At 45.2% G+C, this 25,553-nt stretch overlaps 1 protein-coding gene across 1 annotated transcript; it reads left to right on the forward strand.

The window, feature by feature from the left end:
* The first annotated feature begins 355 nt into the window (after positions 1-355).
* On the forward strand, positions 356-16,567 carry LOC116996035 (endoplasmic reticulum resident protein 27-like). The gene is made up of 7 exons (XM_033059205.2): positions 356-476; positions 695-797; positions 3,628-3,766; positions 6,877-6,993; positions 9,722-9,844; positions 15,276-15,473; positions 16,121-16,567. Exons 1-7 carry the CDS (start codon positions 356-358, stop codon positions 16,163-16,165), a joined length of 846 nt encoding a protein of 281 aa, XP_032915096.2. The 3' UTR covers positions 16,166-16,567.
* The last annotated feature ends 8,986 nt before the right edge of the window (positions 16,568-25,553 follow it).

The following is a 25,553-nucleotide window of genomic DNA, read 5'->3' on the forward strand; positions in this document are numbered from 1 at the left end:
GTGCAAGAGCTGCATGTCCCCATAGCTGGCCTGCTGGCCAAGCACAAGGGAACATCAGCCTCTGGGATCCAGCACCTGGAGAAGGATGTCTTAACCTAGCTGGGGTGTCTGGTCACAAAGGTGTGGGGCAGCTGCAATGTCCAGTGCTGTGGGTGAGGACACACCGCCGGCAGTGTTCTCTCCAAGGCTGATTCCTGCACAGCAGGGAGGGGCTTTCTCCAGCCAGGCAGTTATCTCAGGAGCTGAAGGCTTTGCCCTGGGCCAGCTGCTCCCTTCCCACTGCCCCAGGAGAGGCTGTGTGTCCCCACAGCAGCTGACCGTGTCTCTAGCAGAAGAGAGGACTGTAGCAGGTGGCATGGCGAGGACAAGGCAAGCTGGTACCATGGGCACATCCATTTTCCCCTGCCTCTTTGTTATCCTGCTTACCAGATGCTCCCCAGCAGGGTGTACTGGAGGGAGTGACTCTGCATCCCACAGTAAGTGAACTTTCTTGCTGCCTTGGGGCAACTCTGGGTCTGCTGCAGGAAGTCCTCCTTATCCAAGGTATGCTGCACAAACATTGTGTTGAGCTTGCAGGAGAGGTGTGTGGGTGAGCTTGTAAGGTTGGGATATTTTGTTTGTGTGTGTGTTGGGGGGATCCTCTTTGAGCTGCACCTCATGTAGACTCTGCCCAACCCCGACCTTTGCTCTGCAGGCACGACCAGCACCACAGAGAAACCTATCCTGTTAAACAACATTGCAGATGCTGAAGCCTTTGTCAGTCGTGCAGAGGTGGCAGTCATTGGATTCTTCCAGGTGTGTTCAGAGCACCCCTCCTGTGCCATTTGTGAGCTCTATCCCACCCTGAAGAGAGCATGAGGCTGGATGCGGTGTAAACACCTGCCAAAGGCAGCTGTTGTCCCAAAAGGTGCTGGGGCTGTCAGAGGCATGTGGAGGGATTAGGTGATGGGTCACAGAGAAAACACATGGAATGTGGTCTGTGCATGGAAAAGGAGATGGAGCAAGGGAGGAAGATGAAGTAGGTTGTAGGAGCCCTGGAGCAGGAGAGAGGAAATGCTGCAGGGGAAGAAACCAATGCATGGTAGAGAAACAGTGTTAGTGAGGGGTGAGTGGGAATGTAATTTATTTGCTGCAGTCAGCAAAGACAGAGTAAGGCACTGAGTGTGTGATGGGGGATGAGGAAGTCAAGTCTCAGGGAGAAGTGATAGTGCAGGTCTGCTGAAGTTCAAGAGTGTTTGGGCTCAGACTGCAGCTTCTTCGTAGGGAGGATGTAGGCATGGTCTCTCTCTCACTTCTTTTGTTTCCCAGAGTAGATATCCTTGAGATCTCTGTCTCTTTTTTGTCTAAATTCCACTGAATTAAAAGGTGACTGACAGGTACAAGTTCATTGCCCCCCCCAAAAGGCATGAGTATTTTTCCTCAGAAAATAAAAAGGAAGATATTTGCTGAGCTACAGCAAAGTAAAACAGAGGCCTCTTTTACAGGATCCTTATTACTTTTAAGGTCCCCAAGTTGCACCTTTCCCCATGTTTTCTTTGAGCTCTGTTCTGCTTTTCTGCTGTCCACACACAGCCTCATGTCAGAGAAGGCTTCAGACCTTCAAAAACAGGTCCTTCTGCAAGCACCTTCCTCCTCGTGCCCTATGGCTGGAGCTGGAGGGCAGTCCAGGGAGGTCATCACGCTCTTGGCGTAGGGCAGTGGCATCTCAGAGCCCAGCACAGAGTGAGGACCGACGGTGTTGCCTCTGCAGCATGAGCAGCAGCAAGTCTGAGGTGTGTGCCCCAGGGGCAGCGTAAGCGCTGATCACAGAGCACCAGCCGCCTCGACTTGGGTGCCTGCAGGCAATCGGAGCTCCTCGGGGCTGCTCTTGCAGCGCTAAAGCTGTGCAAGCCAGCCAGGCAATCTGCACACGCAGAACGAAAGTGCCGAGACGCCTCCTTGCCGCAGGGCTGCTGGCTGGGCTTGCGGCAGAGCCGTGCCCAGAGCCTCCTCCGGAGCTGCCGCAGGGACGTGGCTCCTTTTGTCTTTTTGTGACCTCCCCCTGCAGGACTGCGCTCTTAGAGCCAGGCAGGAGGCTGCCAGGAGCGCGGGGCAGCAGTCAGCGATATCCCGGGCATTCAGCATGCCAGCGCTGCGTTGGAACAGCAGATAAAGATGTACGTGTGCCATGAAGGCTTGGCTCTCGGCCTGAAAGTATATTCATCCAAATAAAGTCCATGTTCTCTGCTCACCATAAATTATTTCTGTGCCGCAGCCTTTCGGTTCGCTGCAGTACGTGGCTCGGCAAGCTTCCCGTATAATGAGCACGGCCTCCCTGCCTGGGAACAGCGTGCCGGGGTGGAAACACAGCGCACTGCTCCAGAAACCCGCGTGTCTCTGAGAAAGGGCCATGCTCGGTCTGATTAAACCCCAGGTTTCCCAGGAATGCTCCAAAACTCAGCGAGATTATCCCCACTCTGGGCTTGAGCACTCTCACCAGAGCAATGTTGAGTCACTGGCATTTCCAAAACAGGTCATGAGAGATGTTTTTCTCTGGAATGAACAAAGAATTTTGTTCTCCATTCTCTCTGGGCTCACAAACAGCTAGCTGACAGCTCAAACTAAAAAGAAAAACAAACCAATTTCCAAGCAGAGACCATGTCTTGAGAATTTATATCCAATAAATAGAAGTATCAAAAGTACGTCACGTAAAGTTGGGAATGGGAATAGCAAGGGAGGTTTTAATACTGGAAAAGGCTAGTAGTAGTTAATGCTCTCTGCAGGAGAGGGAATGGACCTCAGAATACCGAGAAATTGCGCATTTCTATCCTTTGTTATACCTGAATGTATAGGTATAATACAGGATGTACCTAAGACATCCTTTTCAAAGGACCCACGGTCCTGATAATGCAAAGTGTTCAAAATTGTAACCCCCTGACTGTAGAATCAAAATTAGCTTAAAAACTGTGATGTTCATATATATATATATATATATATATATATACATATATATATATTATAAACACACACAGGTTTATACATACATACATATATATATACACATATATATTTATGTATGTATGTATGTATTTGAACGTGCCACACCTGCGTTCCGGGTTTGTGCCCTTCCCGAGTCTGTCCCTTCCCGGGTCTGTCCCTTCCCGGGTCTGTCCCCTTCCCGGGTTTGTCCCGTTCCCGGGTCTGTCCCCTTCCCGGGTTTGTGCCCTTCCCGGGTCTGTCCCCTTCCCGGGTCTGTCCCCTTCCCGGGTCTGTCCCCTTCCCGGGTTTTGTCCCGTTCCCGGGTCTGTCCCCTTCCCGGGTTTGTCCCCTTCCCGGGTCTGTCCCCTTCCCTCGGCGCATCCCGGCGTGCAGGGGGCGGGTGGCGGCTCCCACCGGCACCGAGCGGCCGCCAGGTGTCGCTCCTCGCGCCGCCCGCGGCCGGTTCTGAGGCCGGTGCCGGTGGTGATGCCGGCTGTGATGCCGGTGCCGGTGGTGATGCCGGCGGTGAGGCCGGTGCCGGTGGTGATGCCGGTGGTGATGCCGGTGCCGGTGGTGATGCCGGTGGTGATGCCGGTGCCGGTACCTGTGCCGAGCCCCAGTGGTCCCGCTCGGGCTTGGCCCCTCACCCTCCCTCCTCTGCCTCCGCAGGGACCCGCAGAGCCCCGAGGCGGAGCAGTTCGGCCTGACGGCCGGGCAGGTGCCGGAGGTGCCGTTCGGACTCAGCAGCAGCGCCGCCGTCCTGTCCCACTACGGCGTCTCGGCGAACACGGTCGCGCTGTTCCGCACGGTGCGTGAGCATCGCCGGAGCTGCCTGCCGGGAGCACTGCCAGGCAAACACCGGCATCTCCAGCAGGAGGGGCTGGTTCTGGATCCCCCAGCACGCTGGTGGGGCTGGGAGAGGCTCTTGGGCCAGGGCATACAGCGGTAAAAGCGTAAAAACTCATCTCTCCTTAGGGCAAGCCAAAATAGGGGTGGCACTGATAGTCAGGCTGCCTGGCCATCTCAAAGTATATCCCTCTTCCTGCCCAAAGAGGACTTTGCTTTTCAATTGCAGAGTACCTGCCACCGACACACGGAGCATTAATTACACCTGGTAAGATTCTCCTGTTTAGGTATTTGCCCCAGGGAGCTGGTTCAGCACCCAGTGCTCTACAAAGAGCAGTGCCCGTGTTTTCTCCATGACCTGCCTGGAGCTTGGCATTAACTTGGATGGGGTTTCTGTGGTTTTGTTATCAAAACTTGGCAAGTGTCACTTCAGGCAGGCAAAACTGTCTCCTAGGGTTCAAAACTTTTCCATCATGACAGAAAACAGACCCAAACTAGGTCTCCAGTTAAGAGATGCTGTGCCACCCTACACTGTGGTTTGCAGACTCATTTCCTAAATATGCTTTAGGCATTAGAAATCTTGCTTTGGAATTTCTTAGGATGTATGCTGTGCTAGATTAAATTCCATTTACTCCAGTTCTAAGTGCAGGTAACCCAATGTAGCCTCAATGTAGCTATATTTGCTGAAATTTAAGGAGATGATACTGGGAAGAGCCATGTACTTGATGCAAAAGTGCCAAGTATTCTACTATTTACATCAATTTCACCATGTTGCCCCTTCTCACACAAGCATGGCTGTTGAAAACAGCAGAGGTAGGTGTGTCTGAAGAGGAATGGGGCTCCAGGCAGCACAAGATGTCCTAAAAGCCAGTCAAGTGTTGTGACACCAGACCTCTAAGTGCTTGAGGTGGGGAGAAGTGAATACAGACTGCATGTCCTAGGGAAACTAAATATGGCAGCTTGGCCAAGTTGTACAAAGACTGGACAGTTTGTTCTCTTTTTTCCCCCACATCATTTCCTGCACCATGTTTACCACTGATATTACCCAAATAATTAGAAAAGAATGATCTAAGAGTGAGCAATAGATAGGCAGATCCTTTTATTTAACCTTTTATTTGCTAGATGTTGCAATTTTAAGCAACGCCCATTTCAATTTTGGTCCTTAGTCATTGTGGTTTTCTTCCAAAAATATTGAAAAGATCCTTTGTTTTTGCACTGTGGCAGATAGTGAGGATGACTGCACTGGGGGAGAGTTTGATAAAAGAAAGTGTTTGGATTGTTGGAATTTGTATTGTATTGAATATTCTTTGCTTGGAGTCAAGTTTTTGCGACTGAACTCTTGTTTAATTTGGAAAAAGAAACAGCCGAGAAAACAATACACTAGTCAGGTTCAAATGTGGTTGACAATTCACTTGTCTGATTGTCAGTTTTTTTCTTAAATTATCAGACACATTATTTTTCCTTTTATCCAGTGCTGAATAATGTGTAGGAGTAAGAGGTCAGAGATAAAAAGGAATTTTAAAAAGAACGGATACAGAAAACTTGGAATCAAATACTCGTTTGAAGGATACAAAGATGTGTCACCAGGATAGAAGTGAATCAGAGGCATAAATTAATTTTTTTTTTTTGCCTTTGCAGTGTATGAAACACAGGAGTTTAAACCATAATTACAGTAGTAGGAGGGACTGTGTCAACTGGTGAGACATCTTTGTATATAGGGGAAAGAAACTGATTTATTCTAGTAAGAAATCCTGATAGACCTAAAAAGTACATAATTAACAGATGCTAACCACCTAATTATATGAAGTGACAAAGAAATTTTGACTAGAGCTTCAACTATTTAATGCAGGCTATTTTTCAGCCTTGTTTACTTAAAAACATAATGTTGAGTGCAGATTCAAGATGTTATTATACCCAAATGGAAATCAGATGTTTCCAGAAGCCCGATGAAAGTCAAGAGAAGACTTTCTGTAGAGTCCAGGCTGCTTTAGATTGGTTCCCAAGTCTCATCCACTCAGGTGTTGCACTGTCCTGATCTTATTGACTTGAGCAGAACTGCCCTTTCTGTTATGCAGGAGGAAAATTTGTGAGAGGAATCAGGCCACACAGTCTGAAAAGCACCAGCTTGTGTTGTCAGACAGGGTGGGTGACTAGTATCAAAGACCTTGCCAATGACCACAGAATAGCAAAATTACTTTAGATGTCTGCACACCACTGGAAAAACTAACGCAAGAACTTTCAGAGGTTGCCCAGACACAGAGAATAATATCTGGGATGTGCATGTAGACTGCTCCTCAGCCCCAAGAACCTCATTCAATGGCTTTCAAATCCCTAACTTTGATCCTACTTCATGTCAGAGACCACTTATCCCACTGGCTTAACTCCATCACATCCTGTGGTGGTACTGTACAGGAACTCTGCCCATTCACTCTAGTGTATTGCTATCATTCAGTGGTTGCCTGCTTTTTTTCTGTTTATCAGGTCATGAAATCTCAATAAAATCATATCATTTTGAGGGGATGAAGCGTGGGGAGATGTGCAGCAGGATGGATTTTCCTCTAAAGCTGAAATATGCTGGGCTTAATTTTTTTTCTTTTTTCTTTTTTTTTCTTTCCTGCTGTACTGTAAGAAAAATCCTCTCTTTATTGGAGAGATTTCCTGCTTGCACAATGTTTCCAGGAATTCCATACCGGGCGATGCCAATGTTTATTACTTGTAGAAGAAACAGAATAAGCAGATGAAGATTTTTAAAAGGGACATAAACCCAGTATTGATGTGAGGAGTTAGACTATTTAATGACCTCTCTCACAATGCCTAGAGTCGTTTGTCAGCTAATTCTCCCTGTCTCCAGTGCATTGAGAGCTGATATTGTAGGGATGTCTGGAGTCCTAAGAGATTTCTGTTATGCCAAGATTTTGCCTTGTCCTTGGGAGGCTGGAGGAGGCTGCGAGATCCTTATCTCAAAGTGCAGGCTGGTCCCTGTAGGTTCCAGTCCTCCAGAAGGGGTGGTGGGAAGAGGAGCTGCTGAGAGGAGAGGACAGCTGTGACTGTAGGTGTCTTGCCTGTCTTCAGGTAGACAATGACCGGCGGGATCTGGATATGAACAACAGAGAGGTTGATGCCAAGAAGCTGGTTCGCTTTGTCCGGATCAACGAGCTCCGCCTGGTGACAGAGTACGACCCTGTGGTAATTACCAGCTCCAGTAAATTTGGGATGTTAAGGGGCAGAGAACTCAATTTCTTACTACTCTGCAAGCTTCCTTCCATGGACATTTGCCATGTTGTGTCATGCCTGCAGAGCCAGCTCAGCCAGAATGCCCTCTCTTTGACAAGCCTTGAGAAATGTGGAAGCTCAAATGACCTGCTCTCAGAAGGCAGGCTTTTCTGCATCACTCAGCACATAGGGCTTGATGTAAGCCCAGATATTTGAGTGCATATTCAAGAGTGGGTTGGGAACTTCAAAGCAAAATCTTTCCCATCCCTTCATTGTTTCTCTAAAATTCATCAGTTCAACAATCACCAGCATCACCAATAGAAACAAGCAAGCAAGCAAACAAACAAACAAGCAAAGCACACGTAAAATCAGGCTTAGAGTGCTTCCATGTGGTCATCTTCACTGGCTTACCCATCTGACTGGCAGTGGGGTCCCAGCACTCCTCCCTGCTGTAGAGGTTGACCAAGGATTTGGGTTCCTCTGAAATCTCAGCAGTTCCCTGGTCTCATTGCTGTGGAGTCAGTAGGTCTTAGAAGCCCCAGTTGCTGCAAGACCGAGACTTCATCATTACTGATGGGGTATTTTGTGGCCTTCTGGATAGAAATAACAGTTCTGACCAGGCTCAGCTTATATTAGAGAAGAATGGCCCAACCTGTTCCAGAGCTATACCTTTTCAAGATAAACTCAAGGATCACCTAAAAGAACTGATGCATCCATTCAGTTCAGTTGCAACCCCAACCCACCAGTACCAGAGCATTTTGTTTTGAAATTTAACATTTTTCCCCACAATTAAATATGGTAGGAGTTGTTTTTTTTTTTACCCTAAGCAAAAAAAAAAGTTGTTTTTTTTCATTTCAATACATTTTGAAATCACAAAATATTTCTGGGACTGCTATATCCTGCCCCACTGGCCTAACAACTCTTTAAGAACATCCAAGTCATATCAGCAGGGATGATGTTCTTGTCTTTGTAATTTCCCAGACCCTCTGAAACCTTGGAACACCCTGTTAGATGCTTTTGAAATTCATGGGACAATGTCTCTTCCTTTATGCAATTCTGTTGATGCTTCGGGTTCTCACTGCACGGTGTCCTGTTTGGTGCCCAGGCTGTCTCCCTGACTGAGAATTCCTCAGCTGTTCAGCTGGTCCCCTCCACCCTGGCTGTCAGCGCAGATGTTGTTACAGTTTTTTTCCCAGACACTCTGGAGCTCTATCAAGGTGCTGCAATTAACAGTGCCTCCTGCAGTCCCTGGCCCCAAAGCCCTCCCAGCTTCCCTAAGGTTGCTTGTTTTTTCCTAAATATTTATTCCCAGTGCATATGCTGTTTGCATCCAAAAATGCTGCAGGTCAGCAGATTATAGGATCACATGGCTCGCACCAAGTGCTGCCCAAGAGTTTCTCTCCCCATCCTGGGGCCCTTACTGCTTCTCCCACATACTTCAGGAATTTTTAGACAATATTTACCCTTGTGGGCTTTTCAGGAGAGTCAGATGTGATCCAGCCCTGCTGATGAGCTTTGCTGATTGCTCTTACACAAGCTTGTGCAGACAAGCACACCTTTGTGTGGAACTGCTGGAGGAGCTGCAGCTCCTGTCTTGCCTACTCTCACCCCAGCCTTGTCAAAGGGCTTGCTGCTGGCTGGCTTCACCCTCATCCTCCTCCAGCAGGTCCTCTAATGGTTTCCAGCTTAGCTTGCAGCCCCTCTACTGTCCCCTGCCTCAGCTGCACACCGTGAGAAAAATGAAGGGATAGAAAATATCTGATAAACATTAAGCTAAGAGCAGAGTCCCATCTGCCAAAAGTGAGATGCTGTTATTCAGGGCCTTGCCAGCATGCACTCCCTGACCCCTTCCTTGTTACTCCTGGAGCATGTGGAAACTTTCTGCTCCCACTGGCGGGGAGCTGCACAGTCTGTGCCTCTGTGGTTTCGGTGCCATTAGGGAGGCAGCAGGTCTAACCCCACTGCTGTTTAATTTGAGGGAGAGGCTGCAGGCCTGCAGGAAGCAGGCAGAAGGAGAAATGAGATGACGACGTGGAGAGAGTTCATGGAGATGGTGCCGTGGCTTCTTGGCAGGTGCCAGCCCTGGTTCCTCACAGAGGGCCAGTGTGCAGTGCCCCGCTTGGCCCTTGCCCAGGGTCTTCTCTTACTGTGGGACAGCAGAGCCAATTTTAAACCCTCAGCACTCAGGAGCGTCCAGGCCATCAGTTGCTGAAACTGTGGACTCATCCCCATCCTACATACAGTGTAACGCTATAGAAAAAAAAGAAGGAAGATAAGGACAAACACCAGCCTTGACACCACAAATCCTTCCCCCTTTCTTGCTCATATTTCAGACAGACGCTGGACCTCAGTGATTTAGGACACCCTTACATTCAGCGTTTACTGGCCTTGCTCTTCACATCCTTGCTCTAGTCTTCAGCTTCCTGTATTCTGCCCTAATCCTGCTCCTCTTGCCTAGCTTCTATCTTAAGTCCAGTGATGGACCTTTCTGGTCTTCAGACTCAGCAAAGTAGGAGGCTAATAGTTCCTGCAAAGAACCCAGATTGGATCCCTCCGCTTAAAGAAATCTGTCCTGCTTGTGATGCTGATTTGCAAAGAAACCACAGCTGAGCCATGTGGAGTTATGTCCCTCTGACACTACATCCAATGCCAATTGAGTGTTCTCAATCTCCTTGCCCTTGTTCTCTCCCTGTGCTGGGCAGACAGCAATAGTGTGATGCAGAGTTCAGTGGAATTTAACCTCCTCCTGCTCACAGACAAGATGTCTCCAAAGCACCCTGAGCGAATGCGCAAGTTTCGGGCAGCGGCAGAGCTCTACAAAGGGAAGGTAAGTCCTGAGAGAAACAGGGCTGTTTAGGGAGGAAAAAACCCCAGTGATTTCTGCCATGAATGGGGAGGGCATAATCTCCTCAGTGAATTATGAGAACAAAGGTCAAGTAGCAGGAAAAGAGGATTATCTGGATAATTAAATAGAGGGGTTGGTTCTGTTCATCTTCAGCCAGTTTGCCACCTCGCGGAAAAATACCCTCTGTGTCCTGCTCGCCTGGTCTATTGGTGAAACATCGTGTACTTCGTTGCTTTTAGTCCAATTTTGTTCCCTTTTACTGGGAGATGATGCACAGCTGCTGTGCTTCAGTCTGCCAACAATTGAGCTCCACTGATGTGAGAGGTGAATTTGTATCTACAGCCTGCAGGATGCCAAGGAGCCTTATATAAGTGACCAGAGAGCAAATAATGTCAGGGTTTATTAACTCTTAGACTTCTGCAAATGGCTGTTTTAAAGGAGCTGCAAATTTATTGCTTAGATTTCCCACACTAAGATGATGAAATAGATGAGGTGTTTCAGAGAACTTTTGCCTGAATCTCATCCCTCTGGGAACAGAGCTCCCCAAATAGTAAATCATCCTATGTCTGCTTCTCTGCCAGCAGATGGATTACAGTGGAATTTGTGTCCAAGGAACAGAGGAATGAACTTGCAACCAAAGGAGGATTGGGAGCATTTGTGGCAAGGGACAACAGCAGATGGGAGGGGGGCAGACTATCACAGAAATAGGGAAGGATGAGCTGAGAGGCATAAAAAGGTCTTCCTCTGAGAAGTGTAGGGCTGGAAAGGTTTGGGATCTGATAACTAGAATATCTGTATTAATCTGGTGTTGGCATTGAAGGAACAGATTAGAAATCAAGTATACCCTCACCTTCAAATTCAGTGACCACCTCAGAACCATGCAATCTCAAAAGTCTTGAGACTTGCTTACAGCAGGACTACTTTGGAACCTTTTCATCTTTCCTAGCTACTGGCAAGAGGCTAGGCAGAAGCTATGCACCAAAATCAGAAGGTCTCCTCAAAAATGTTTTGCTTTGATGAATATGTAGTTATAGAAGAAAACTCATATATCTGTAAAATTTCATTTATTGTTGTGAGATGTGTGTTAAAGTGACCCCATTACCACTGTTCTCCATGAGAAGCAGTCTGATACAGTCTCCACCTAGCAGCTACTTCTTCTAACACAATGGTGTTTAGCATCACTGGCTTTGCTGATCCAGCTGCATCTAGTTTTCATGTGACTTGCCTACATCTGAGAAAATGGCTATAATTTTCCTAGAAAACATTGGCTAAAACATTGGCTAAAATGTTGTGCTGAAGTTCAGACAATTCTCACCAAGCCAAACCTAGTTTTTTTTTTAATTTGTGCAGGCAAGTTTCCAACTAAATCAGCCTACAAGTTTGCCAGAGTAAAATATAAACATTATACATGTGGGGATTTGACTAATTATTTCCACTTTACTGCTGTGGTACTTGAGGACACAGAGATGAAGTGACTTAGAGCTTAATAAGTTTTTTTTCCTGAAGGAATGGCACTCTGAGGAGTAAATTGTGTTTTGGACTGCCTCCTAGAAAGCAGTGAGAGAGTGCTAGGATCCCTCTGATAGAATTCTAGATCTGGATAGTGAGGAGTAAGCAGAGTGATATGCCCAGTTAGGTTTGTCTCCATTGTTCTGTCATATAGAAAGACCCTTAATTAGTTTGGGTATCAGTGGCAGCCACCGCACAATGCCCATGGAAATCCCTACTGGCTAATTTTCCTATGTGAAGTATGTGTTGTTGGAACTACCAAATTAATTGAGGTTTGCTTGAAAACAAAGTATTGATTAGATTTTGCCTTTTATTGACTTGCAGATTGTCTGAGAATAAATGCAAGGTTTTTGACTGGAATGTTGTTCAGGATTACCAGTGAATAATTCCTGTCCTGGGGGACAGTGCTGAAATGCTTGTTTGTGCTGAAGGGCTAGTGCTATCAGGGCTTTCAGCAAGGAATCATCACTGTGCAGTGGAGAGATGTTCTGCTGCACTCTGATGGAAGAGCAGTCCCTGTCACTGTCATCACCAGTGGGAGGGAAAAGAGAAACTTACTGCTTGGATGAAGAGATGAAAAGGAGCTGCTGCTGCTTCTGAGTGACTGACCCCAAAGAGTGAAGAAAAACCATGAAATTGTGAAATAACTTAGGAAGGAAAACACACCTAAGATAATTGAGTCCAACCATTAAAGGATCATGAGGAAGTTATTCACCTGCCAGTTTCTGGATTATGGTCTTTTCACCTTTTAGTTTATATTTTCACTTCTGCCTGAGAGGCAGCTCAGATTTTCAGCTGGAGGATCCATGAGGAAGGATGGTGAGGACTTTTATTTGAAAACATCTGAACTGCACCTGGAGCAACAGTAACTTCCTGGAAACAGCCTAAATTTTTCTAGATTTTATTGTGGAATCTGAGTGCTATAAAATGTTGGAGAGGAAAATGCAAATGGTAGATCATGCTGCACCAGCAGAAGCTGACAACAATAAGAAGAAACATGGTAGTTTTCCAGCACACTTTGAGAAACAACTGTGGGTGGATAACAGTGAACAGAGTATAGAGCACTGCAGCTGCAAGAGTAAATCCACCAGCCTTCTTGGATCTTCAACTAATATGTGCTTATTTGAGAAAGTCCTGCCCAGAGTCCAGGCAAGGAAAGGAAATGCACTGGAAAGGATATGTCAGGGCCACAATAGTCATATTCAGTTTTCTTTCTACAGTATCAGACTATAAAATGATAATTACAGCTGGTGTAACTCATGGGTGTTTGCTGAAGTCTCAATAAGGTAATGTTGGGAATAACAAAAGAAGCTTTGGTTGCAGCTGACATAACTGGTTTCCAATGTCAAAATTATTTGGGTAGGCATGTTTGTAAACTCCCTTTTAATTTAGACGTAAGGTCTATTTAGAACTGCAATCTGAGAAACTCCTGGTGTCCTTCAGGAGTTTTTCCATGGAAATTAAAAAATGATGCCTTTTCTTTTGCAGTCATTCGTACAATTTGTATTCCTCTTGTCAGACATTGATGGCTCCAGAACTGAGAGAGATAATATTTAGATATGCCCTCTTTTAGCCATAAACAGAGGAGGCTGTAAATATGGACTTTTAATGCCACTTAATAAATATCTCCAGTAAAGTTGTTTTTATAGTTGTCTTTTTTTTTAATTTCATGACTGATGTTTTTGTTTTGCTTTGATGTACTATGATGTGAGAAAATTACTCAAACGTCAGAATTTGATCTTTTTGCTTATACAAAACAGTGAACTGCAGCTCTCTGAAGTTTAAAGTCAAACACTGGATATAAGGCTTGACCATCCTTTCTGTTTGTCTTTGTTGGAGGGAAAAACTAAGCAATATCAAATTTTCAATTAACTTTAATTCCTTGGGCAATAACATCATTCCAGATTTTAGCATCTACCAGGAACTTGATGTTCTAAAAGCACTGGCTAGGAATCAATTGTCAAGACACCAATGCAGCACCAGTGTACAAAATTATGAAAGGTGGTTTATTGCAAGTGACAGTGCACAGTTGATATCGTGTGAAGGGGACATGTGTCAGAGGTTTCTCATTCATGCAGGATGTCCTTCACTGCCTGAAGCAGCAGATCTCTGAACACAGGCAAGAAGATTGCTACAAAATGAAAAAAAATCATGGAAATAATCTCAGAATTTGAAACATCCAACCACTATTGTACAGGATAGTATGAAATGGAAAGTGAAGCTCTGTCTGGGATGGAACTAAGTGATCTTTATCAGTGACATTAGAGTTGCCATTATAAGTGGGATTTGTTTTGGTGAATTGTAGCTTTGGTAGGTCATCTGAGTATAGGTGTCTTGTCACCTCCTGTAAAGAAACCTAAAAGCTGTTGAATGTGAAAATGCAGAACAATTTACTGTACTGACACTCTGAAAGTGCTTCCCTCCAACACTGGCTTATGTTCCCAGTGTTCTAGTTGAAAAGAGAACCCCAAAACATTACATACTGCTGTTCCATCTGAAAGCCTCTTAGATCAGACCTGTGAACCTTAAATAGGTGACCCTTTTCTAGCTCCTTGTTTTATCCTGCAAAAAGATGAATTAAGTGCTCTGGGAGAAGTACCCCACAACCTGTCTGTTCTCTAACTTTTGCTCTTAGTGCACAGTTGACTTTTAAAAAAAAAATTACAAATTATGAGCATCACATATCCAGTGAAAATGCTATTCCTCTTTCTGTGTTTCATAAAACTGAAATTAAACCTTACAGCAGCCTAACTATCCCTTGTCCCCATAGGCTGTTGCCTAGGAAAATTTTCAGATATATTTGGTTTTTTATAGAACATAAATTTAATAAGTAAAGAATTTAGGATTTATGAAGTTTATTTTTAGAGAAGAAAACAAGTTTGGAACTAACGTGAGTGTTCCTCATTGAAAAGAAAGAAAAACATGAGTCACGGCCTGGGAACTGGGCACATAATCTTCACATTTCGTTGCTTCTTTTTTTTAAACTCTTCTTTTCTTGTGTAAGTGAAGCCAGAACCTTGTCCATAGGTATATTGAATATGCTAGGCCCAGTAGATTGCACAGGGTAAAAAGAAGATAAAATAACACGTGCTAACTGGCTGTTTATTTCATTGACTTGGATCTCATCTGCTGAGGGATTCTATTTAATCAGGTCACTGATTAAACTGTTTAACTGCTATATTTATTTTCTTTTATAAATTTTATGGTAAGGACTGTAGGTCATTCTCATCCTGGCTTATTCATGTTGAGCTTCTCTCCCTGGGTCTGAAGGCTCCACTGAGCTGGGGTGTATGGACCTTGGTGTCTCCTCTTTCCCAAATCATTGCATTCTCATTTGTGCTCACTGCACATCACTTCAGTATGTTCTTTAGTTTTGCTACTCTCATGTTCTTATCCTTGCAGGCTCCTGATGCCCTGATGCCCATTCCCACATTTTTGCAATTAAATTTGATTCTTCCTGCACCGAAACCCCTTTTTACACTGGTTCTTTCATGCATTTGAGCATCCAAATAACATGCAAGGAAAGGATTCAGCTTCTTTGGCATTTGCTGTTAAGATAAAAGACATCTTGTTTTCGTATCTATTAAGAGAATAGAAGTGAAGACTGCCTTCCTGTTATTTTGTAGATACATTTTTAAAGAAGGTGAAAGAAGATATTTTCTTTGGTAGTGTAAATCTGAACTTGAAAAAATACAGACAAATACACTGAATGGAGCTGCTAGATAATAGCCAAGGAAAGTTTTGTCCTAACACTTGGACATGGATGGTTTTTTCAAACTCTTTATAAAAATATCACTGTTAATATTCATATGATCACCGCTTGGGGATCTGTTCTCTGTCTCGGCTTTTTTTTTTCCCTCAAATTTCTGATTTTCTCACATTTTCTTTCCTATTTCCATCACAGATTCTTTTTATCCTGTTAGACAGCAATTTGAAGAGCAATGAACGAGTATTGTCATACTTCCAACTGAAGAAGTCCCAGCTGCCAGCTCTGGCTGTATTCCACACACCAGATGATGAGCACGACGTGTTGACTGTGGATGAAATCTCCATTGAGCGTGTACAGGACTTCTGTAACCGTTTTCTACAGAAAATGCAAAAGGTACAGGGGGCCCTGATGCTGTTGTTTACCAGGCTCTTGAAGAAGATGACTTCAGTTCCTTGAACTCCTCCCCATTCCTGTCACTTTCTCTTTCATGTACATTTCCACTTGAATATCAGAGAAGCATTAGATTTAGGGCAGAGCAGAGATGGATTCCTCTGCAGAGCCTCCTTCTTCATTGACCTCTGCCTTCTAGTCTACAGCAAGAAGAATTCACTGATCTCTGCAGCTGCATGAAGGTCTCTGTGAAGCATCTATCATTTGGGAACAGCAGCTAGGGAGACAAAGTGAAGAGTGCTTTTGAGTGCTGAGAAGGGAGGTGGTGGATGGCAGCATATGAGAGCAGGCCAGAAAGACAGCAGCATGGATAGGAATTAAATCTATCACAGGAAGACTACAGAATAGAGATAGGGCCTTAGGACTCTACCAGGGGTCTCAGCTGGCAGAGGCACAATTAAATCTCCATGTTCATTCAGTGTTAAAAGTTTTCTCTCTGTCAATATTCATTCTCGTGTAGCACAGGAAATGAGATAGAGCAGTGGCATAGACAGCAGAGGGAGGCATTTGAGTTATTTTGTTTTCTTTATGCCTATGCTGAGAAACCACGTAAATGTCAAGTCTGATTTCATGGCTCTAATGTGTTTTAGAAAGAAGACAAATCCGAGGAGAAGCCCCTCAATGAAGAACTCTGATTCTTTCTCAGCCAAGAGGATGACTGTAGCCAGAGTCTGTTGCTGGTATATGAAGAGCTCATTCTGCCCTTTCAGAGCTCAGCAATTCCTGAGCCAAGTCACTCATGGATTCCTATCATCATCCTATGTACATACATGCTGTCAGTTCTCTCCAGGAATCTCTTCTCTCTTATCTCTTCTCATTTGTTGGCTCCATATCTCTTTTTTCAGCACTTCAGGACCTCTGGTATTGCCCTACAACATGTCTTTCCTTGCCACTCTGATAGAGAAAAGGATGGTGTCGTGAAATGGCAATATCAGAGGTAAAGCTAGTAGCTCCCAGTGATCTGTTTCCCTCATTCTTTTGGGTTTTGGTGCCATGATGGAATCCACTGCCAGCCTTTCCTGATGCTACAAACAGATATGTTGCTTGATATCACATGAAATTTTCCATTTATTTTACTAAATAAAGCAGTAAGTGAGTGGCCTGAATTTTTATGCAAATGTTATTTCTCACTCCCCTTGTCTTTCACTTAAGGACAAGGTATTTAAAAGTAAGTAAGCTCAAAAAATCTCCTTTCTCTCAGTTTAACCAATGCAATACCTAACCAGTCAGGTTGGTTGCTAAGAATCATTCCCGATGGAAATGAACCCATTGTCAATAGATATTTCCACCAGGACAGAGATATCTGTGAAGTTTGGGATCAGAATATCACTACGTAAGCAGGTCTTAGAGCCCAAGATGTTGCAGTCAGTAATCTTACCCAGGAGAGGCTGTTGTTGATCAGAGCAAGGCATGCTCTCACCATCTATACGGCCAGAGAACTGTCTGCACCAGATGACCTCTTGAACGAGTGTGTGTACAGGGGTAAAATATAAAATATATGCCTCAATTCTGCTTGATGCCCTTGGCTTTTGTGCATTGAAGGAAGACTATAGAAGTACCAGCATAGATGCTAATAGCTGGAAGGCTGAGCCTCAGAGAAAGGGGAAGAGTTTAAGGGTTTAAGGTGCCAGAATACCTTGCTGCTTTTGCCCTAGGTATAGGTAGAGGTTCCACTGGACTGGAATGACTTGTGCATAAAGTAACTTCAGTGTTGATCTGTGTGAAGGTGTGAGCACAGGGATCAGGCCCTCTGAAGTACTGGGAAGCCAGAGGATCCCATCCTAGACCCTGTCATACTACGGCTTTGAGGATAAGGGATGGCTCACCACCCAATGGCACAGAACCCAGGCAGGGCAAACTCACACCTGCCTTCCAGAAACCTCATGTCAGTGATGTGTGATGGTTTTGAACTCCTGGTTTTATGCCAGTCCTAGAATGTGCAGGGCTGTGTCTCCTGCCAAGAACACTGCTCACTTTCCCTCAGTTGGAAAACTGCTCCTTTTACAGAAATAGCTTGTTCCTCTCTAGGAAGGGTTTATTCCTTTCTCTGCAGAATGGTAGAGAGGGGAGCCATCTATGAGGAGTCTTTGTATTGTAGGTGTTTCCAGTGTCATGCACATCTGTCTGTGGTCCAGACCAAAGAGTGTGGGGGCCCTGACCTGCTGCACGAGTGCCTGAAGTCTGTGTCTTGGCCAGCTGCAGAAATTGGGCACAGCGACGTGACTCTTTCTCAGTGCTTCAGGGAAACAAAATAGGACATGAATGAAGCTCTGGTTCTGCGAACAAGCCTGGGAGTAAAAGCAGTGTCCCCAGTGACTGTGCTCACAGCTGTGTGTACACAGCTAATTATAGGGATAACTTTTCAGGAGCTTCATTATGTACACTGGGGAGTTTAATTCCCTCTGCACCTTACAGAGCTCTGCATCTAACCAACAAACTAGGGAGCCACAAGCAAGCCACAGGAAAAGCCTCCTCCTCCTCCAGCTATTCTGCAGTACTTTGCAGGCCTTACACAGCACAGACAGCCCCGGGGTGCTGCACACAGGATGCCCTGTGCACAGATGTGGTGGCAGTGGAATACAGGGTCTGCCTTCATCCCTGTGCTCAAAGGCTTATGCAGTGCAGCTTTGGTGGGATTAGCCACTGTGATAGGGCATTTGAGGTAGAAACCAGAGGCAGAAACATGTGCATGGGTCAATCTCTTATTTGTTTCATTTTTGAGTTTTGTGCCCCATTGTGTCATCTCTGACGAACTTGTGATGTATGTGGCCCAGATGCTTTGAGCTGTCTGGGGAGGCTGGTTTGGTTTGCAAATGGAGGAAGTTTGAGATGCAAATTGACAGAGGGCAGGATGAAGGGGTTCCCTTTCACCTCAGCACTGTGGCCATACTGTGGTATGAGAGCCCCTGCTCTGTAGCAGCATCTGATCTTAAAGGACATTCAAAATATCTAAGATGAAAGCTCAGTTTGCCTAACAGAAAAGTGAGGCTGCAGAGGCATGTCAAAGCTGCTGCCTTTACCCCAGGGAACAGGGAACTGGGTTGTGCTGTGGAAGATGCAATTTCATATCCATCTTTGGTGAGAAAGGATTTGAATATCTGCAGAAGCAGAATATTACAGAGATCTGGAGGTTCAGCAAGGGAGACTAACATTTTTTTTATTTTGTTCCCCTGAACTGCTGTGTGTGACATTAAACAACAAAGTGTTGCTTAGAGGTGAGCCTCCATCTGCTGCAGGTTGAACCAATACTTTGCATATGAAAATTTGTGCCTCAGCTTTGTCACTTCAGTCCTGCTGCACACAGTTATGGACTTGGCTGTGACGGGCTGCTGAGCTGCAGAGAATCTGACTGCAGAAGGACTGAACAACCTTTGCACCTACCCTGAAGAAGAGGAGCAGGCACTGCATGTGAGAGCATGTGAGTCTGCCTTGTCAGCACTGCTCCTGCTCTTGGCAGTGGCTGGGCAGTGCTGAGAGGCCTCTGACTGCCAGCACAAAGGCAAGAGACATGTCCCAGGCCATGCAGCCCTGGTGCTTTATGCATGCAGAGGTAAACCACCAACATAGCAAGACAGGCTGAACTTCTTCCTTTCTTCTAGGGATTCTACCAACTTTGAATAAAACCATTTAAAAATCTCTCAGATGTTTCCCAGAATAGCTGTCAAAGGATGAACTTTATGGTGCCTAAGTCAGATCCCATCTCATATACAGAAGTCCAGCACTGAGCTGGGCCTGAGTTTCCAGGATGGGGAGGAGATAGAGATGATTTAGAACAACATATGGTAGGAACCACTGTCCTCCTCATCATAAATGGACGAAGAGCATGGCTGTCTGACACCTCTGTTCACAGAATCACAGAATGGGTCAGGTGGAAGGTACCACAGTGAGGTTCTCTGGTCCAAGCTCCCTGCTCAAACAGGGTCATCCCGGAGCACATGGCACAGAATTGTGTCCAGATGGCTCTTGAATATCTCCAGTGAGGGAGACTCCACAACCTCTCTCGGCAATCTGTTCCAGTGTGGTCACTGCACAGTAAAGAAGTTCTCCCTCATGTTCAGGTGCCTCAGTTTCTGCCCATTGCCTCTTCTCCTGTTGCCTGGCACCACCAAGAAGAGCCTGAATCCATCCTCTTGACACGTCCCCTTCAGATGCTTATAGACATTGATGAGGTCTTCTTTCACATCTCTTCTCGAGCCTGAACAGTCCCTGCTCCCTCAGCCATAAAAGAGATGCTCCAGTCCCTTAATCATCTTTGTTGCCCTCTGCTGGACTCACTCCAGGAACTCCATGTATCTCTTGTGCTGAGGGGCCAAGAGGAGTTTGTCTGGAAGGAAGCTAAACCAACAAATCTGGGCAGAAATATTAGAAACAAACTTTCTCTTGCTGGTGGACAGATCACAGGACTTAGTCACTCTTAGTCACCTCCACACAGGATGGCTTCCTCTCAGTACCACAAATGGCAGCCCATAGGCTGGCAAAGAGGTGGGGACAGGTGACACAGGAGGAGGAAATACTGTCTGGAGGATACAACTGGGACAGTGGTTTGCAGGACCGTGAAAGTGGAGGGCAAGGAAGAGTCAAAGGCTGTTTTGAGAGGAGAGAACTTGCCCGAGGAGTGATGTGGCCAGCAACAGGTAAGGGTCAGTAAGGGAAGGTGCTGGGTGGATACCACAGAGAACTGATAATGGTGGAGAAGAGAACAGAGAAGTGTTTTTTCTAAGGCTGTGAATCAAATACCTCTTTGACCCATTTTGGCTTAGTCACTAAAGAAACTTCAGAGGAACATTTTCAGTGGAAAAACCTGTAAAACCACAAGATGCACATTGAATAAAAGCATACTTGTTCTCTCTTTTGAATTTCTCCCTTCTCTGCTAAAGTATCTGCAAATCCAGACAGGCAGGCTAGTTGCATGATCTGTAAAGCAGCAATTTTGTCCAGGTTAGAGGAAAGGCCCATGGATAACTGCATCCCTGCCTGCACCAGGCCTTCACCTACAGCAGCTATGCAGAGCTGCCCTCTGTATCGCAGCTGCAAACAGCACTGTGTCCTCAGCCCCACACACTCACTAGGGTTCAAGCCACTGAATCCTCCACGGATCACAACAGCCCCTGGAGAACCCCACATCCTGTCCACATACAGGCTGGAATGCCAGCCCCATCCAGTCTCCAGCCTAAAACACATGGGCTGAGCACTCCAGGTTTCTCCCTGTCCCCGTGTTATGAGTATTATATATTCTTCATGTCTCCCACCTTTCTCTCTTCCTAAGTCAGAGCCCACATTTCATCATCTTGTTAGGGATTAATGTAATTCCATGCCACCCATGTCATGTGTTTTGTATGTCTGTATCACCAGCATTATTTCTTACTTTCACCTAGTAGATGAGGCATTGGTGGTATTGTTCTCTGTAACTTTCTTGGTTCAGCTTAATACAGCACACCATTACCTCCGTAGGTGCCAGAAGACATAACACAGGTGCAGTCCAGTTCTAGCTCCATTATTTGTGTGGGCAACTGCAGGCAAATATCAAGTCCTTGGGATTCTAATCAGCTATCAGAAGACAGGATGGGAACTTGCAGTTTTCCTTTTTTTTGCTCTGTTGCTGTTAATTGCTGGAAGAAATAGAATAATCACCTCAAGAAGAAAAAAACATTTATCTGTTTTCTTCTCCACTAAATTACAGAGGGCTATATGCCTGAAAGATTGTGTTTTAAAACAGAGAAGTGTTATTTTCAATATAAATCTGTTGTTCTCAGAGTATTCTTTGGTATCTTGGAATTCAATGTGGGTGTTGATCCTCGATATATCATGACTTCCCATTGCAATCAAGACTTTATTTTCCTTGGCCAATTTTTTCTGTTCTTTGGCTGAGAAGCAGAAGAGACAGACAGTAACTTACCCCAGACTGTTGATGAAGCCTGTAGGCAGAGCTGGAGACAGAGCCCAGATCTTCTGCATGCAGATCTCCTGAATGTAAGCCATATGGCCACACTTTCTCTTCACCTTCCCTCTCTCTGTGACTCCCAAAGGCTATTTTCTTAAGTTCAAAGGGCAGTATTTCACCATGAGTAAAAGGCTGTCTTATTTGGTTGTTTCTTTGGCACAGCTGAAGTTGAACAGATCTGGATTGTTGTTTTCCCTCCATCTCTCACTCCTTGCCGGTGAGACCTTTCCTCCTGGATGAATTGCTTTATTCTTTTGGGGTCTGATGGTGAATGTGCTTCCTTGCCACATTCCTTTCTCCAAGCACTTGCCGTGCTTTCTTGGATCCCTGGGCATCTTGAGTTTCAAACCCCATCTCGTAGCAACACTTTCAGGTTTTTTGCTCTGTCGAGATACGAGCAGTAGAGAAAATATTATGTTAAGCAGATATTAAGAAGATATATTTGTGTTGTCAATATTTTAATATTATTTTGAATAATTAGAAAATATTTAAATATTACTGTATTTATTTTTTTGCCAAGATATTAACAAGGTATATCTGCATAATCAAGAAGTGGCAGGTGAGAAGAAAATGTGAATGGGCCTTTGCTTGGTACATTTTAGTCATGGCAAGACAGTAGCAGAAAGAAAGGTATTGTTAAAATGAAAGGCAGTTTCTCATGCTATAACTGAGGTAGTAATGATTATATCAAATTTTAAATGTTCATCAGTCTTCTTTTCACAAACCTGTTCTGTCATCCAGGAGTCTGGATGCTGCCAAGGTTAATGGCTCTTTCAGGTGCTTCCGTCTTGCAGGTCTCCAGCATGGGAACAGCACATCTTTGGTGTCTCTGCTGTGACTGGATTGCTCACTGCCACAGAGACACCTGCAAAGATGCACTGCTCCCACAGAGCAGCAGGCAGAAGCAGGGTGATCTGAGAATCACCCCATTGAGGTTGTTCTCAGGATCCCAAAGCAGGGTCTCTTCTTTCTGCCTTGCTATCTGCAAGCAGCATGGAGGCTTGAGAGTACAGGGCATTCCACAAGTTCCCTCTCAGTCTCCAGGATAGGGCTGGCTGTCACTGCGCCCTCCTCCTCCCTGCTGGCTCCCTGTCTCTGTGTGAGTGACAGGTCCTCTGACCCTGGTATGATTTTTATTACTCTTTTTGCCCATACCCGTGCCCTGGAGGCAGCTCTGCCTCAAGCATAATACTGCTCGCAGGGAAGAGTGCCTGCCTTATCGTTTGTGCCCCAGGCACTCTCTTTTAAAAAGAATAAATATTCTATGCAAAAGGAGAACAGAGAGAACCCACCAGGCACCCTCTGTCAGAGTGGTGATGAAGAAAGACAAGCAACACAAGCAAATGGATTAGCACTTTGCCTGGGGGCCCTGTTGGAAGGTTTCTGTTTGGTCTCTGAGTTCTGGTATTTCAGTGGACTCCTTCTTGGCAAGTCTAGCTTTGTGATTTAGGACAATAAAACCCTTCTTCCTTTAACAATAAAGATAACTGTATCCATAATATTTCAAACTTAAGAAACTGCTTTACCAGCATTTTACAAATAGGGTGGGATTCTTTCTTTGGCTGTTCCTATGGAAATGAGGTTGTCTGTGTGCCTGCTTGTCATGAACCCACTCTCAACAGATCAGACACACCTGAGTGTAGGGCAGTGGTGTCTAAGGTGTTATGGTGCTACTAGTTTTGTGAGACTATGTGTTGGGCAGAAGTGGAAAGTCCCAAAACTGCATGATTAGCTTTTTATGTCAGCAGTACTGTAGCCTTGCTCATAACATGTCCTCACATCCTTGCTGGGACCCTCAAGCCCCCAAAATGAGCTGCCTGGGAGCTGCTCCTTGCTCCTTGCCCATTGCCTTCAACGGTACCAATGTGCTCTGGCTCACTTCAGTGCCACCTTCTTGAAAATTCATGCAGGATTGTTACTTCAATTTGGGCTGGGTTTATCTGAATGTCTGTCCTTATGCCGGGAATCCATCAAGCATGCAAACCCAAAGCTCCTGAAGTAGTTGGCTTCTATTTCTAGCCATGACAATCAGCCAAAGACTTGGCGCTGTTTTATTTATGTTTAATTTACTAAGTGTGCATCTGTGAATTTCTCTGTGACAGACAGAGATGTCACAGATGGGCAACATGTGTGGGAGGGGGCTCTGTTTCTGGACAAGCACCATCCTCCTCTGTTTCTCCCCAAGCTCCACCACCCACTTTGAGAAATCCCAGGGTAACCGTTCCCCAGATCACTGACAAAAGCAGCAAAACCTCCCACTAAGAACAAGGATGAGGGACGTTCCTGGGGCCCAGCAGCTTTTCAGGCAGCTCACACAATTTGGCAGAATGAAGGACAGCCACCAGGCAGGCAGGGATAGGCAGGAAAAAGCTTCAGCAGCAAGACATCAGGAACGTTTTTCTCAGGAGGAGCTGACAGCAAACTTTGTGTCTCAGTGCTAAGTTTTGCATGGAGGAGGCAAAAAGCTGATCCAAGATTTCAGGTGCTTGCTGTCAGACAGAGACGGAGCTAAAACCAAGCTCTCCGCTGTCATGTGAGCCTTGCAGGTCTCTCTTCAGTGGCAGTACCTTCACAGCACTCCTGCTGTTTTACTGATGGTGTCACCATCTGGAAGTGCAAACTCAGTGTGATAAATTATTTTCTTATGATCTTACTTACTCAAGATCTTTCCAGATAAGGTAATGACAGAGATTTCTGTTTAGCAATCTGGTGCCTGGACTAGAGGATGGAGACAGTAACAGATCATTGTTGGAGCGATAGCACAGAGAGCACAGAGAGATCAGACAATGCAGAAGAGCTCCAGGGGCTGAAAAAGAGAGTGAACTTGGGAGGTGCCTGTGTATCATTTATCACCAAGCCCCAGGCTTGGGAAGGCCAGGCAGCAATAAGAGCGCCCTTGGCTGAGGGAGATGCTCCTGCCAGACAGACTCTTCTCCTGTGGAGGGCTGAGGACAGGCACATAACCACACCTCTCTCCCCTCTGCAGCTTGTACACCACTTGGCACAGACAGGACCTTGATCCTAATGAGATCCCTGGGCAACTCTAATGAAATGACTGTCCTGACTGCAGCCTTACTGTTCATTTCAGTTATACATTCAGGTCTCAAAGTAGACAAGGGTTTTTTTAGGAGATAGTGAATACGTCTTATTTATTGTGCAGTATTGCTATTTTATTTAATGGATCGTCCAGTAGGTTCGTTGGCTCCTCCTCCAGTTCACCAGTGAAATGACCATCAAGAAAGACAATCACTTACCTCAAAGAGCTGCAGTGACAAACAGATGCTTGGCCAAGTAACACGGGGAAGGTGTGTTCTACAGGTGTGTACAGATGTTTGGTATATAATATATGCACAGCAGAGATTCTCATTCAATAGCTGCTGTATGAAAATGTATGGTAGCAAACAACATTGTCACTAATCTTAGGCTTAGCCAGCCAACAGGGCTGTAACTGCTTGTGTATCCAGTGTGTGACTCATGCAGTGTATTTTGCTGATAAATGTACAGCAACATTTTCCAGTGAAGCCATGGCTGTAGGTGGGAGACAGTGAAAATAAATCCCAAATAATACAATCCAATTGGTGCCAGTAAGTAATGCAAGCAGATCCTATTACTGGAACAGAGGGTAAAAAAAAAAAGAATTAGTTAAAGCCCAGGAAGGACAAAAGTGTATTTGTTGGCAAAAGTCTTTAAAGGAAGATTCTACTGTGGAAAATAGTAAAATGCAACTTCTGTGACTGGAACATGTTGTAAGTCATATGTGTGTTCTTATGTGATTTTTGACATTTGTATTGAATCTTAAAATTACATCCTTTGTCATGTAGACAAAAAGGGACAGATAATTACAGCAGAGGAGACTCCAGTGACCTTTTCTGAGCAAATGAGGGGGAATGTTGAATCCAAAACTGTCACCTCATGCCTGTAGCATTGGAGTCTTGCTCTTTTCCTTGTACACCTGTCCTGGTTTTCCTCCCAGTGCCTGGCTAAAAGGAACATGAGACCAAATGGAAAGAGCTCTGAAATAAACTTATTACCAAGCAGATGACTTCCAAAGCTGCAGAACAACTTGAGATGGGTTTGGATAA

This window comes from Catharus ustulatus, chromosome 4 (assembly GCF_009819885.2).
Source record: "Catharus ustulatus isolate bCatUst1 chromosome 4, bCatUst1.pri.v2, whole genome shotgun sequence".
Taxonomy (NCBI): Eukaryota; Metazoa; Chordata; class Aves; order Passeriformes; family Turdidae; genus Catharus; species Catharus ustulatus.

Excerpts from the sequence above, each read along its gene's own strand:
- LOC116996035 (XM_033059205.2), top strand. The coding sequence starts at position 356 with ATGGCGAGGACAAGGCAAGCTGGTACCATGGGCACATCCATTTTCCCC. Across the intron at positions 798-3,627 it reads GTCATTGGATTCTTCCAGGT|GGACCCGCAGAGCCCCGAGG; the intron begins GTGTTCAGAGCA and ends CTGCCTCCGCAG. Across the intron at positions 3,767-6,876 it reads CGGTCGCGCTGTTCCGCACG|GTAGACAATGACCGGCGGGA; the intron begins GTGCGTGAGCAT and ends GCCTGTCTTCAG.